This window comes from Taudactylus pleione, unplaced genomic scaffold (assembly GCF_031769625.1).
Source record: "Taudactylus pleione unplaced genomic scaffold, aTauple2 ptg000227l, whole genome shotgun sequence".
NCBI lineage: Eukaryota > Metazoa > Chordata > Amphibia > Anura > Myobatrachidae > Taudactylus > Taudactylus pleione.
Window position 1 is genome coordinate 127,828 of NW_028284629.1, and position 16,164 is coordinate 143,991.

Consider the following 16,164-nt stretch of genomic DNA (forward strand, 5'->3'; position numbering starts at 1 on the left):
GATATACTTACCTGCTGTCAGCTGGGCAGGTCCTCCTGCGGCTCCCTCCGTCGCTCCTGGTCCCTTCTCAGGCTCCGGCTGTGTGTTCTCCCCGCCACAATGCTGCTGTAGCCGGGCAGCGTCTCCCTTCTGTTCTGTGATGGCACTTGTAAGTACTTCTTCAATTAACTGTTTATTTACTATAAACAGTTAAATAAAGAAGCACTTTCAAGTGCTACCGTGGAGCAGAGGGGAGACGCTGCCCGGCAGCAGCATTGCGGTGGGGAAAACATAATAAAGTTTAAAAAAAACAATCTGCAGCCCCCTCTGCCTGGCCGTCCTGTTCCCTTGTAGCCGCTGAGGCTGGGCGGGAGGTCAGGGACAGCCTGGCCGGGTAGTTTGGGAGGGTTGCGGGCACATAGAATTTTATATTCAATTACCGCAGCTGTAAGCAGTGCTGCGCATGTGCCGCTTTTGTGAATGTAACGTTGCATGTGCAGCACTGATTACAGCTGCGGTAAGTTAGTGTAGGCAGGGAAAAGTATCTATTTCCAGAAAAGCTGTCATCACAAAAATGACAGCTTTTCGGAATAGATAGTTATGGAGAGGAGGAATTATGAATTCCTCCGGTAATTAGGTAGAACTCCATGTGAGTTCTAAACTTCATTATCTCCAAGGATAGTTATGTATTAATGAATAGGCCCCTTAATCTCTTATTCAGGAGACTCATTACGTACTTCAATCTCCATAATGTTTTTATTAGTGTTACATATAGGTGATCTTGATAAATTTTAATATATAAAGTATATTCTAATTTACTTTGCTGAATAGGTAATCATGATGAATCATATATGACAATATATAAAGTATATTATATGCTTTTGCTGAATAGATAATTATGATGAATTTTAACCAGGAGAAGTTATGCTGCCTATCCACTAGACGAGCTGAAAACGACTGCACGATTATGACATTGTAATCGTGAAGTCGTTTGTCAGTCTGTGATGAGCCTGCACTGAACAAGCAGTCATTCAGTGCAGGCTCATCAATAATCTGCAAACACGTTCTCGTCAGGTTGACCAGGTTGTTTGCACGATGGTAGATGTCGGAAACGACCAGCGGGCGCGTGCGTCGCTGGTCGTTTCCGACATAATTGTGCAAGAAGCATGCGCGATTTGCAAGCGATTGCACGATAACGCCATCGTTATCGTGCAATCGCTTGCAAATATCGCTATGTGGATGGGCGCCTTTAGAATGAGAAAATGACAAAAGTGGATTTATGAATGGATATTGGAGAGGCACTGAGCCCTAAGTCAGAGGCAGATCTATGAGGGTGGAGGGAGCCTATTCTGAGAGGAGATGGGGTGGTGTTAAGGGCTCTGTAGGTGAGAGTACTTTGAATTGGATACGGGGAGCTAGTTTAGGGACTTGTAGAATAGTGCAACTGATGTGGTAGATCAGTGTTCCCACAGCATTTATAATGGATTAATGTTGGGATAAATGTATTTATTAAATTATTTATATAGCACGTACATATTCTGCAGCTCTTTACAGAGAATATTTGGCCATATACATCAGAGCTTACAATCTACAGCCATAACATTAAAACAACTGACTGGAAGGGAATGACATTGATGTTATCATTACAATGGCAGCTGTCATGGAGTTGGATATACTGTATTAGGCAGTAAGTCAACAGTCAGTTCTTGAAGTTTATTATGTGTCAGAAACAGGAAAAATGGGCAGGTGTAAGGATCTGAGCGACTTTGACAAGGGCCAAATTGTGATTGGTAGATGACTGGGTCAGAGCAAAAACGGCAGGTCTGATGCAGCGGCTAGTACCTACCAAAAGTTGTCCAAGGAAGTAACTGGTGAACCAGCGGCAGGGTCCATAGGTGCCCAAGGCTCAATGATGCGCATGGGGAACTAAGGCTAGCCCATCTCGTCCGATCCCACAGCAGAGCTACTGTAGCACAAATTGCTGAAAAAGTAAATGTTGGCTAAGATAGAAAGGTGTCAGAACACACAGTGCATCACAGCTTGCTGTATATGGAGCTGCAGAGGCAGTGTGATGCTTGGGCAATGTTCTGCTGGATAGCCTTTGGTCCTGCCATTCATGTGGATGTTACATTGACACGTACCACCTATCTAAACATTGTTGCAGACCAAGTATATCCCTTCATGGTATTGGTAGTCCCTGAGACCAGTGGCCTCTTTTAGCAGAATAATGCCACATTGCAAAAAGTGTTCAGGAATGGTTTGAGGGACAAAGCGTTTAAGGTGTTGAATAGGCCTCCAAATTCCCAAGTTCTCAACCCGATTGAGCATCTGTGGGATGTCCTGGAAAAATAAGTCAGTGCCATGGAGGCCTCACCTCGATGGGTCAAAGCTGTTTTGGCGGCACGAGGGGGACCCACACAATGGCTGATGGGTGTATATTCCCTACCATATGTACACAGACATATACACTAGGGTTAATTTTTGTCAGGAGCCATTTAACCTACCAGTTTATTTTTGGATTGTGGGAGGAAACAGGAGTACCCAGAGAGAACCCATGCAAGCACGGGGAGAATATATAAACTCCACACAGTTAGTCTTGGTGGGACTCTAACCCAAGACCTCAGTGCTGTGAGGCTAACCATTACACTAAGCATGCTGCCCAGATAGGTTTGGATAATGCCATATAGATTCAGATAGATACTCCTGAGGTGACGGGCAGAAATGTGCGATAAGTCAGCTGTTTAGATGCCCAAAACAGGACTTTAGACTGGGTTAGCTGCTATACGCACATGTGCCCAAACTGTGCAACAATTGAATTGCTTTGTTGGGCACCAATTGCGTTTTGGCGCACAAAAAACAATTGACTCACCCCCTAATAGTACAGTACCATTCTTTTTAATAAACTACTTTCAGTGGTGCACAACTGTCTGTTATCACTTTGAGCTGTGCAAAACTCTGTATGTCAGGCTTGTGGTTTCATAGACACAGATGATAATATGTACAGATTAGCCTACTAACACTTTAGGACCATCCCTTTCATTTGCTTTTATACTACCCTGTTCAGCCCTATATATTGTTTTTAATTCATCTCGAGAGTGAATGGGACTATCTTTATTACATGGGTTACTTTTTATTACATTGTCTATGTGTACCATTGTATTGCAAAAGCAGGACAATTAGTCTGGCCATAATGGGGCAAAGGGGGAGACTTATAAAGCCAGAATAGAGTAGAGGACAAGTGGAGGAGTTGCTCATAGCAACCAATCAGCTACAAAGTGCTACAGCAGTTATATATAGAATGATAGGTAGAAGCTGCTATTGTCAACTTCTGCACTTGTCCACTCTTTAGAAGGCTTGTTACATGTCCCCCTAAACCTCTCTTGTGTAGAATAAGGAATTGTGACGACGTGCCTCCACTCTGTCCCCTCTCCATACTTAAAAGTTCTTGGCCTCCTGTCAGATTTGCATTGTGAAGGCATTCATGTGTCAGCAATTGTGGCGTATGATCACAATCGATTTCTTGGAAAATGTACTTTTAATTAAAAGTGGTCCACTTGGTTTTACAAATAAGAAGCATTTCAAAGCATTACCTTTTTATGTGCTATTATGCTCACTCTGAGCTTACATGATGCCGTGGTACAGTACATACAGTAAATAGTAGAAAGGAACACTTTGAACAGAGAAAATAGGCTTAGACCAGAGGTTCCCAAACTCTGTCCTCAAGGCACCCTAACAGTCCAGGTTTTAAGAATATCTCTACTTGACCACAGATGACTCGATTAGTACCTCAACCAATTTGATTTAACCACCTGTGCTCATCCATGGATATCTCTAAAACCGGAACTGTTTGGGTGCCTCGAGGACCGCGTTTGGGAACCTCTGCCTTAGATTGTACCAGGGACACAAGTAAATTATTATGCTAAATAATGGTGGTTTTATATCCCCTGTTCTGCAGTCAGATGTCTTGTAAATGTTTCCAGAACATCATATTTCTCACCGGACATGAAGCTTGACAGTGCGTGGTACAAAGGCAGAATTGTACACTTACAGCTCTGAAAGTGGACAATTCGGAGACAGTAATTTCTTCTATCACATGGGACAGGTAGAGACTGTGACAGAACTCTGTGTCAGATTAGAACAAGAAAGATGGGGGGATGTAGTAGACACAGGGGAAATGTACAATATTCACTGGGACAGTGAAGTCACATAATCTCAGTGCAGACTGGCACAGACTGGCTTCTGTGGGTGGCAGGCTGGCACAGACTGAGTGGCTTCTGGGTAAGTGGCTGGCTGGCACAGACTGTGTGGCTGCCAGTGACATTGAGCGGGAGTCGGAGTCCTCCCTCTTTGAGTGGTGTGCACCTCCCAGGGGGGCTGGATTATGGTGGGGTCCAAGACCTTTGCTCCGACTATTTTCTGTTCCATGGTGACTCCCTGTCTCTGTGTGGTGGCACCGGCGTGGTTTGTGGAGGTGCTGTAGTAGGACGCATCTCAGTACTTGCAAAACGGGCAGGGCATATGTGAACATCGTTAAAAAGGACTGCACCCTGCCAAATCACTTTAGCATGGACACTAGATTAGTTTATGGACCAAAATATCTTAAGGAATATTTACAGTAATTAAATTATGACACAAATAATTCAGGTTGTTGTGTTGTCAAAGGGCATCCTAACCTATCGCATAAAAGTGTGCCTAATAATATTTCCACTGAGTGTATATATGTGTGTGTATGTCAGCACACCCTCAATGAATATTGCCTTTGTGAGAACGACCCATTACAGCCCAGTTACGTTCCTTCAGTTGCTAGTGGCGGTGTGACTGAAATGCGTAGACCTCTGCATCGCCCATACTTGCGTACAATTGTTTCCGGATCATGCACAGTATGCTAACATAAGATATGCTCCGTGAGTGTGTGTACATCCTACTCTGCAGCAGACCCTTTCTATCCTAATGGAGCGTACACACGGTCAGATTTGTCAGACTTGTCAGATTTGTCAGATGAACGACTGAACGATTAAACGATTTGAACGATTTGGACGATTTGACCAAAGTTTTGAACGATTTGGACGATTTGAACGATTGAACGATTTTTACCTGCATTAAAATGAATGGAATCGTCCAAGTCTGACTGCAAACCCATCAGATGTCAGATATCGTTATCTGACAAACGGGAACGCGCATCGTTGATCGTCCATCGTTCAGGCATGTCAGATATGAACGATTTTTCATCAGATATGAACGACTGAACGATTTTTAAATCGTTATCGTCCATATCTGAAGAAAAAATCTGATCGTCTGTATGCACCATAATAAGCACTTTGTCCAGAGATGCTCGTGTGAATAAATCTTCTGAGTGAAGCTTAAAACCCTTCCTATGGATTTTGGCTGGCAGCCTATGTTCAAATAAGCCAGCTATACATCTGGTTAATAAAGATCTGAAGATTGACAAGATAGGCACCTTCTCGTTGTCTTCATTTAGCAGACCATGAAATTATGTGCATAAGAATTTGTATTGTACCAAAAAGTGAATGAAATTAATCTTCTCTGTGAATCCTTTATGTGCATCTGAATGTCCTCCCAGTTTTCAGATCTCATCAGATATCCAGAGATAAAAGTAATGACCATAAATTGACCAAATAGTATAATATTGTCACACAAATGTATTTAGTCTAAAACTAGGGCAATATGTAATCTGCATACATCATAAAACAATAAAAACTGCTCATCTGATATTCAGAAAACAGTTTTTCCAGAATTTGGAATCCACATAATCAGCAGACAACTTCTCAGTGATCACAGCATTTGAAAGAGAGGACTCTCCTCTTTCCAATGAGGGTCTGTGGGTGTCGGGAAACGGGAGAAAGAGCATGTTTAATGTAATCTCCACTAAATCCTGGCTTGTAAATATCCCTGGCGTGATAATGTCCCCACATCTCACCCCCTCCCATGTCTGAGAGGCAGCAACAATTGGTAGGGGGGACATTCAGGTAAGCCCCTCATCACCCCCCAGTTGCAGAGTCTGAACAGGTTTACAGGATGAAACCGGGTTAATGCAGCAGTTCGTCTGTAATGGCTATGGACCAATCGATCCCTTAAATTTGGAGATTTACGCCAGCTGATGTCTACTTCATTTCCAAGAATTTCTGCTAGATCCAGATCCAAGCGTTTCATCAAGTTCAAAAGCTGGGAATATATTGGGTCTATGTCCCCTTGGAGTCATATCATTTTCTTGAGAGGTTAAGGTGGAAATACCAACATTCTTCTAAGGATTTTGTAATAAACACTATCAAGAAAGAGAAAAGTGGAAAAATAATAAGAAAGAAAATGTATATGACTATAAAGGAGAGAGGATTAAGGAGAGATATCTTGGTATCATATTACCCCAGAGGGTGCGTGCAATTGCAAGTACTTTTTCTTCTAAATAAATTGTGATGTCTAATAGTTTTATATTTAAAAAGGGATATAATTGTTGAGATCTGCCTTCTATTATCTTTCTGTCACTCTAGTTACTGCAATCCATGGACTCTGAGAATTCTTATTTAGAAGCCTACTTGGAATGGAAGCATCTAGAATCTGTTTACTGGCAATGGATGGTGAGCATTCAGGCTTTGTGTTTGCCAAACTGTATAGATCTAAACACTTCAAACCACTAGAAAATGCTTTGTTCTCAAACTTCTCAATTATTTTTCTGTTTTAGATACCTGGGCAGAATTCTTGCAGAAGAAGGGGGTCTTTAAACTTCAAATAATTTGAATTGAAAATACAGATTTATCCTCATACATCTAGCCTCAATACGCCACGCAGCACGACTTGCCTGGCGAGACTGAGCTGCCACGTCCCGTGAAACTCTTCTAGAGTCGGCTGTCTTTTTTTGCCAAAAATGCATCTAAGTCGCAGTGTGATATGACTAGGACGCACCAGCAGACTGTGCTGATTCATGTGATGTGACACCTGTATATTTGTGTGCATCTGAGTCTGTATATGAAGCACAACAGGAATGAGAAAAGCTGCGGCCGCTATATTGTAGCACTTCACATACAGATTCAGAGACCCAGTTGCCCACAGATATAGACGTGTCTGATATCAAATTAATCTGCAAAAAAGATGCCCAGCACTAGCAGTGTCTCACGGGACCTGGCGCGCCATGAGGATCTATTTAGCGTGACTACACCAAAGATGTATAAGGGCACATCTGTAACTACAGTAGATAAGTTTAAAGGTGCCCATACATGGTGCGATGAAGCAGCCGATCCTATGTATTGGTACGATTTGGCTGCTATATCGTACCGTGTATGGGCATGATATCGGCCAGTCCTCGCACCAGTGGGGTCGTACATCGCACCCCCAGATCTTACTGCAGGTTCAGTTGATCTGGGAATGTGATGTGCGTTCCACTGCAGCGATATGCGGGTGGGGGAGGGGAGAGCCAGCATATTCGGCGGTCGGCCATCTGAACGCACAGTATGTGGGGGACCACCCGATATGTCGGACGTCGGATCCCCCATTCCAACGCACGGTGCATATTGCATTGTGTATGGTCAGTTTAAGGTTATGAACTGAGCATTGTACACCTGTGAAAGGTGTCATGTTGGAGGGGTCTCACTTATCAGAAGAAAGTATTCAGAGTCAAAGACTAGGTAATCACCAATAGCATACTATAAACCAATACTTGCTTAATGTTAGTGCAAATAGAAGCATCACATCATGACCATGGGCTTGATTCATAGATGTACGCTAACAAGATTGTTAGCGCACAACTCCAATGTTTTCTTCTTTGTGCGTGCACAGGACCTGTTTCCCCTGTATGGGAACGGCCTGCTTTCCCTTGAAAAAAAAGGGAGCGTGTCGCCCCTGTTTTCTGGGAGTGCTGAGGCCAGGGTCACCATCCATGGACACAGACTTCCTGGCCTAGCAAGCCGCCAGGGCTCGGTGAGGCTGTGGTAAGCTTCAGCTACCGCAGCCTGGCCAAAGGAGCAACAATAGTTACCGATGGCCACAATTGTTCTGGTGGTGAACCCAGGCTGCAACCTCTGTCGCAGCACTGGGATAACACAGATGCAGCAAGGAGGTGTATGTTTCCTAAAGACACCTCCTGCTGCATTTGCATTTGAGATGGACGGAATTGCACAGCCGCTTGTGTGTGTCTCTGCAATTTCGTCCATCTCTGAATCAGGCCCAATATTCAGTAAGTTTCAAAGACGCAGCTGCCATTTCCTATTGAAGATTGTTCATTGCTAAAATAGAAGCCAAATAATTCTTCGGGTTCCATAGGGTCCACAGGATCTACCTTGGGGTATGTAGTTGGATTGCATCCAATACACCAAACGGCAAAGCTTTGGAGCTCCCAGCATGCACTGGTCCTCCTCCCTCTAGGAGGCAGTCGTCATCTCAGTCATTTCGTCCACAGGGTAGGACAAAGAAACAGTCCTCAGCCAGACGATCAGTCCCACAGGAAATCGCAGCCCAAAAAATCTTGGTCAACTAAACTCCCAGCTTCCAAGCCAGACAGTAAGCCTACTGGTCAGGAGTCATAGTCCCCATTCCTGTGACGCAACAGGGTAGGGGTGGTTATTTAAATTTATTTTTGATTCAAAAACCCAATGGGTCACACCGCCCTATCCTGAATCTGAAGTCTCTCAACAGATTCATCAAGGTGCCCAAATTCCGTATGGAAACTCTACGGTCAGTTATAATGGCGATGGAGCCTGGACATACAGGATGCATATCTGCATGTCCCGATTGCAAGATCCCATAAGGCCTTTCTCAGGTTCGCGGTAGATCTGCAACATTACCAATTTCAGGCTCTACCCTTCAGTCTGGCCACAGCCCCTTGGGTATTTACAAAGATAATGGCAGTCATGACCGCTCATCTCAGAAAACAAGGAGTCAGGATACTGCCATTTCTAGATGACATCCTGATATTAGCACAATTTCAGGAGGTGTTAAAATGTCATCTACGGATAACCATTGTCTGCCGACAGCACGGCTGGGTAATCAATTCGAAAAAGTATTTATTTCTCCAACTCAGCAGATGGTGCACTTGGGGAGCTGCTGTACTCTCTGGGACAGAGGATTCTTCGACCAGAGGACAAGATTGTAGCACTGGGCTCCATGGTAGCCACAATCGACATGGTGGCTTATGCCCAGTTCCACTCCAGGTCCCTACAGCTGTGGATCCTGGCCCAGTGGGATGGTCAGTATCATCGGATAAAGCATCAGATGATTCGCATCTCCCTAGCTTGGTGGCTGGAGAAGGGTCATCCGTTATGGATCCCGGAATGGGTATTCACCACGGACGCAAGTCTGTGAGGATGGGAAGCAGTGACGGGTCATCACACCTTTCAGGGAAAGTGGACCAGGAAAGTCACCTACCAATAAATATATTGGAGCTTTGAGCAGTGCACAAAGCACTCAATTTGGTGCAGGACATTCTTCAGGGCAGGCCTGTCCAGGTTCAGTCTGACAATGCGACAGCAGTGGCCTACATAAATCATCAATGAGGCACACGAAGTCCGGCAGCCATGAGGGAGCTGGCAAAGATTCTGCTGTGGGCAGAGAGCCATCTTCCAGCAATCTCGGCAATATTCATCCCAGGTGTTCTCAACTGGGAGGCGGACTTCCTAAGTTGCCAGGACATACACGCCGGAGAATGGGCACTTTAATCGCAGGTGTTTCAACTCCTGGTGGACAGGTGGGCATTACTAGACATAGATCTCATGGCATCACGTCACAACCACAAGGTCCCCAGGTACGGGTCCAGAGCAAGGGACTCCTCAGCCGCCTTTGTAGATGTTCTGGCGGTGAGATGGAACTTCAGGTTGGCATACCTGTTTCCTCCAATCTCCCTCCTCTCAAGAGTCATCAGAAAGTTCAAGCAGGAGGGAGGCAGGATGATACTAATAGCCCCAGCCTGGCCCAGGAGGCATTGGTTCTCCGATCTGACACGTCTATCTGTAGACAGTCCACTTCCACTGTCTCTAAGACAGGATTTGCTAATGCAGGGTCCCTGTCTTTACCAGGATTTACCTCGGCTGGCTTTGACAGCATGGCTCTTGAGTCGTCTGTCTTAAAGGCCAGGGGTTTCTCTGCTTCTGTGATTCAGATGATGCTGAGAGCAAGGAAGCCTGCTTCTGCTCACATCTATCACGGAATTTGGTGTTAATTTTTTCTTTGGTGTTCCCACAGAAAATACGACCCTAAAGTTTTCAAGGTATCGAGAATACTGGGTTTTCTTCAGGCTGGATTAGACTTAGGTCTTCGCCTGGCTACCTTGATATTCCAAGTTTCGGCTTTGACAGTTTGGTTCCAGCGAAAGATTGCTCCTCTGCCGGATGTTAGAACATTCTTACAGGGGGTTTTGCAGCTGCAACCTCCATTTCTCACACCGGTGGCACCGTGGGATTTGTCTTTGGTTCTCAGGGCACTGCAGTCGCATCCCTTTGAACCCTTGGATAAGGTGGACTTGAGATAGCTGACTACGAAGACACTTTTTTTCTTCTCGCCATCTCTTCAGCTCACAGAGTTTCTCACTTGGCAGCATTATCATGTTGTTCTCCATATTTGATCTTTCATCAAAATAGAGCGGTCCTCCGTACCAAGACGGGCTATCTCACCAAAAGTTGTTTCCCGTTTCCATATAAATGGGAAATTGTAGTCCTGGCTTTAAAGTCTTCAGACCTGTCTACAGGTGAAGCTTTCTTGGATGTGGTTCGAGCACTTCATTTTTACGTAGATGGAACCAGTTCCATCACGAAATCAGATTGTCTCTCTTTGTGTAATATGGATTTCACAAACGAGGTTGGCCAGCAAACAAACAAATGTTGGCTCGCTGGCTTCGTATGACTATTTCTCACATCTATACACAGGCTGTTCCTAACAAGGTGACAGCACATTCCAATTGGTCTGTTGGACCATCGTGGGCGGTAAGACATGGCGCCTCGGCTGAACAGCTTTGCAAGGCAGCCACTTGGTCTTCCGTTAATACGTTTATCAAATTCTATGCTTTTTGATACGTTTGCCTCCCAGGATGCTTCCTTTGGGCGGCAGATTCTCCTCTGTGCGCAGGAGCATCCCCACCCTTAAGGGAACTGCTTTAGGACATCCCCAAGGTAGATCCTGTGGACCCTATGGAACCCAAAGAAGAAATACAGAATTATGGTATAACATACCTTGGATAATTCTTTTTCTTCAAGGTCCATAGGGTCCACAGGGCACCCATCCTGACGCACCTGGCCTCAGTTGGGATCTTTTTTCACAGATTCCCTCTTCATATGTTAAGTGTTTCTTGTGCAATTTTTCTTCCTTCTCCACTCTCTGTCTTTTGCCGTTAGGCTTGGTTACAAACTGAATGCCTGTGGCTGGAGGCGGGGTATACAGGGAGGAGGACCAGTGCATGCTGGGAGCTCCAAAGCTTTGCTGCTTGGTGCATTGGATGCGATCCACCTACATACCCCAAGGTAGATCCTGTGGACCCTATGGACCTCGAAGAAAATGAATTAGCCACGGTATGTTATACCATAATTCTGTATATTTTTTACAGAAGCATTATTCTTTTGACACCTGTGTAAGTTTGGGAAGTACAGTGGGGGAGATCTATGAAGGGGACGGCTAACGGGCGGTAAAAGGTCTGTACCTGCTTCATCCATAGGCAAATTAGTGGGAGATTGCTAATTTACCTATCCGGCGAATTGAGCTCACCCTCTTCTAGCTGTCACTGATCGGCAGCTGTGGGTGAATGTGCATGCGCTGTCTATTTTTACCCCGCATTTTTTTTTTAACTTTATTGTTAAAAAAAATAAAAAAATACAGCCAACTCAGACAGAGCAGTGAGGAGCCTGAAGCATCGCTAGTCTGAGCTGGCAAAATCGTTAAAGGTAAATTTCGGAATGGTCAGTGCCACTGACCGTTCATTCATTTACCTGCATATCGATGCACTGTCTTAATGATAGGAGCGGTGATAATGAAGGGGGCACGTAGCGCCCCCTGCATTATGCACACAAGAACACATTTATACATGGGGGAGAAATGGTAACTGTTGCACATAACGTGCGCAGTTACCAGTTATCCCCATAACCGGGTCATTCTACCCCATCTACCCTAGTGCCTCTGAAGCCAAAATATAATGTTATTGTGCCTTCGTAATTTTTCTGAACTTGGCTATAATGTGTTGTATATTATTTTAGGTTATAAAAAGATAACTCGATCTGGAAAACCCTCAAATTGAACTGTGCAAATTGTACCATCTGTAAGCTGTAACCCATCTTCCCTTCGATTTGCAGTTAGCAGGGACTTCACCAGTCCCTGTAGAGAGAGAATTTTGCGCTTTTTTTTTTTTTTTATAGCACTAAAAAAACACCCTGTTGCTTTTATCAAACAGAAACCCGAGCAAGATCAACTGTTGTGCTAGGTTTGATTTTGTGTAAATGGTAATCTAACCCTTATGGCAGTGGTTCCCAAACTCTGTCCTCAAGGCACCCTAACAGTCCAGGTTTTAAGGCTATCCATGGCTGAGCACATATAGTTAAGTCAAATTGACTGAGGTACTAATTAAGTCACCTGTGCCCAAGAATGGTTATCCATAGTACCTTACCTGTTAGGGTGCCTTAAGTACCGAGGGCCTCATTCAGAGGCGGTCGTAGGATGCAAGCGGTCGCTCAGAAACAGGGCAGCCGCTTGCATCCTGAACGGCCGCCTCCATGTCGGTCGTTAGGCTGTGGGTTAACACCCACAGCTCTAACGACCGACAAGGGTGATGGTCGCGGTGATCAAGACCATCGGGGCTTACGACGAGACCCTAAGGTAGGGTCTCGTCAACCTTAAGCCCCAGGGAGCTTCCTGCTCTGATCGAGCAGGAAGCTCCCCACTGACATCACTGATGATGTCAGTGGAGGCCGCCCCCAAACGGCAAGCGTTCCTACTGGAACGCCTCCGTTTGGCCAGGCACGCCCCCGGCCCGCCCAGCAAACGGGGCGAGCTGTCACTCAACATCGACAGCTCGCCCCGTCTACGACGAGACCCCTAACGACAGATCACCCGTCGTTAGCCGGGTCTCGCACATGCGCACGACGGAGCCGGCTCCATCGTGCGCATGCGCTGTGGGGCAACATCGAGTCGGTCGTGACCGCTCAGCGCTCACGACCGACTCTGAATGAGCTCCCGAGTTTGGGAACCTCTGCCTTAGGGCTATATTTGGGGGGCTTTTTAATCAGTTTTGATCCATTTAAAATTGATCAACATTGATGTTGTTTCTGGGCTAAATCACACATTTACTAATGTACTTAAAAATAAAAAATTGTCTGTTAGTAAATGTTTGATTTAGCACCAGAAACACAACATCGATGTTGATCAATTTTCATCTATTTTAAAATCTATCCCTTAAGGTGCCTATCGTGTCAGATTTCTCTCCCGGCAGTCTTGGGCACGATTTGGTGTTAAAAACTATCCAAACTGACCCACGATCTATCGTGCATCCTATACTATTCCAGTGCATCGTGACTGAGATTTTCAGCTCTTGGCAGCAGCAGGCAAGATCTGAAGATGCGATGTATGACCAGCGGGTACGCACATCGTGATCGTGAGTGGACACTCACGATTAGGACATATTTTACTGTCGTTCCGATGCGTCCTAATCAGGCAGATTGTGTAAAAAATCGCCTAGTGTGTAGGCACCTTTAGAGTCTTGAGACTGCTGAGACTGAAGTCAATCTGAGGAGCCACTGGTGCCCCTCCAAAATTAGAACATGCAAGAACACGTCCTTGAAATCAATGAACACATTCAGCTCGTCCTATCCATAGTGTTTATGTCTGACTTCAATCACTGCAACTTGCACCTGAATATTTCAGGTTCAAAATGTATTGAAAGAAACTGTCCAGTTCCTGACCAGTAAGAGATTTGAATAAGAACACAATCTTTTCTGTTCTGGAACTGTAATGTCTGCTCCTGCTGAATTAAGGGACTGAATGGCTACCTTTTAGGGTAAAACACTGTAGGGAAAGGCCATGGTGAAAGAGCACCTGGTCAGGATTGTCAGGAGATGACTTATGATGCCTCTCACCCAGGCATCTGTGGTGGAATTGAAAGAGAAACACATGAGTTTCCAACACACTTGTTTATGGGAGGACTTGTTAGTTGCCCAAGCCTGTTTATTTCTCTGCAGCCCTCTATAAGGAGCAATGAAATGTTTCCTGGTGATCTAATTCCTCACCTTCCCATAGAGATGACAGGAGCGAAACCAGGATACTTTGGTGTAGGGAATGAATGTAGTTACAGAAATTATTTATTCCTGTGGTCAGGGAAATTATTTTATTCAGTTTGTTACCGAACAGTACCTCTCCAAAGTATGGATTCTCTGTCTCAACGGGTTGGGTATGAAATACTGGCAGTTGGGATGCCTGCTGTCAAAATGCAGACAGCGGCATCCCGATTCTTGGTATCTTACCCCGCATCCTAATCCTCCTCGTTAGTGCCTAAACCTAACCCTCACACCATGGTGTCTAACCCTCCCCCCTCTGGTAAGACGCCCCGGTGTACCTTCGTTTGGGAAGTCGGCTGTCAAGATTCCGGCATCAGAATATAGACTGGCGTCGGGATTTCTACGCCAATCTTTAGTCCCAGGTCGGACTTCCATCGCCGGCATCCCGTCCTCCAGTTTACGAAATACATCCCATCCCAACTACCAAATCCGAAGTCAGAGGGCACCATGTGCTGAGACTGAAATTCTAGCATCAATGAGTCCCATATCAATGGCGGTTCCACCAGATATTTAAAGTGTTAACAATTTTGATTTGTCAGAATCCAGATCTTCTGCCAATTTCTACCACCACATCTCCGCTGCCATTTAGACCCAAGCAAAGCTAAGCGGCCACACAGTAAACCGTGTTAATTGTGGCTTCAATACATTTTATCCCTTAAGATAGTGAATAGTATCCTCTCTGTTGTCTCATTTCATGTTGTCCTTAATATCTAATGTCTGCCAGATAAATCGTCCACACCATGTTTTTCTGGAATATTCATTAGGATACAAGAAATTCTCAGTGTCAGAGCTTTCCACCACTTCACATTCCTTCTCCAGACTAATCCAGAGTCGGTAGAACCCGTCAAAGATGACTCTTTTTATATAAATTAGTGGCGATTGTCAGAATCCTCTCCTAGGAAGAAGATACCTGAATCAGACCCTGTACTGACCTTGCCAGGCAATGATCCCAAGCCGGCTTGACAGGTCAAAACTTGAAGGGTCCTGAGAGAGCAGAGAAAGTTATGCTGCCCAAGGCTTCCGCGGTAAGGGCAAAGCAGGAGAGGGTCTCTGTTCCTATCCTTTGGACCATGGCTTAAAGTGGTCCTGGAGAGGTTGTGGAACTCGTCTCCCTGCCGCCTTATCCCCCCTTCCCCCCGGCTTGGTGGAACTACTCAGAGCAACTGTGAAAACTGTTCTTTACACTTACACACACACACTGTTGTTTATAGGAAACTTTAAAGTGAATGGCTGGGGGCACTCCTGCCATCATCTGAGACTACAATGTTAGGTCACTTAAAAAGGAAAAAAAAAAATCTCTATATCGATATTGTGACTCTTAAATATTTTTGTGCCGGGCCTCTTGAGTTTTTTTTATGGGGTCCACATACACAAGTCTGTCACTTGGATACGCCATATTTGTTTTACAACCCCTATGTATTGCCTTCGCTTGAGGTTTTTTCTTTCCTATATGCTGGTTCCACTGCAATGAGGGACCTCTGAAGAAATCTTCATACAAGAGGTGCAACCAGATAATACATAGTAATATATGTTTTGGAGTAGGGCAGGGGGATAAGCTCTCCCACTGGCAGCCCCCCCCCCCCCCTGTATCCCTGTGTCTCCTCTGCCTCCAGCAACTTATCCCCCCTCCCATGTCCCTCTAGCAGCAGCTTCCTACCCTTGTCACCTCTCCCACCAGCAGCTTATCCTCCCCGTATCCCTGTAGGAGCAGCCCCCTGTCCCTGTGTCTCTTCTGCCTCCAGCAGTTTATCCCCCCTCCCGTATCCCTGTAGCAGCAGCTTCCTGCCCTTGTGTCTCCTCTCCCACCAGCAGTTTATCCTCCGTGTCCCTTTAGCAGCAGCTCCGCTCCCACCAGCAGCTTCCCCCCCCCCCCACCTCGCAGACCCACAAAATGAGTGACTGGAGGGTGGAGCCAGAAAATAAAGAGGGGGAG

General features: G+C 45.4%; 1 protein-coding gene across 1 annotated transcript in view; it reads left to right on the forward strand.

Moving 5' to 3' along the window:
* The window catches only part of LOC148517063 (tubulin epsilon and delta complex protein 1-like), a 93,696-nt gene that overhangs the window by 66,877 nt on the left and 10,655 nt on the right, over positions 1–16,164 (forward strand). The window contains exon 8 of the mRNA XM_088479168.1: positions 6,486–6,572. Within this exon, the coding sequence (XP_088335294.1) occupies positions 6,486–6,572 (87 nt within the window). The remainder of the gene's footprint in view (positions 1–6,485; positions 6,573–16,164) is intronic.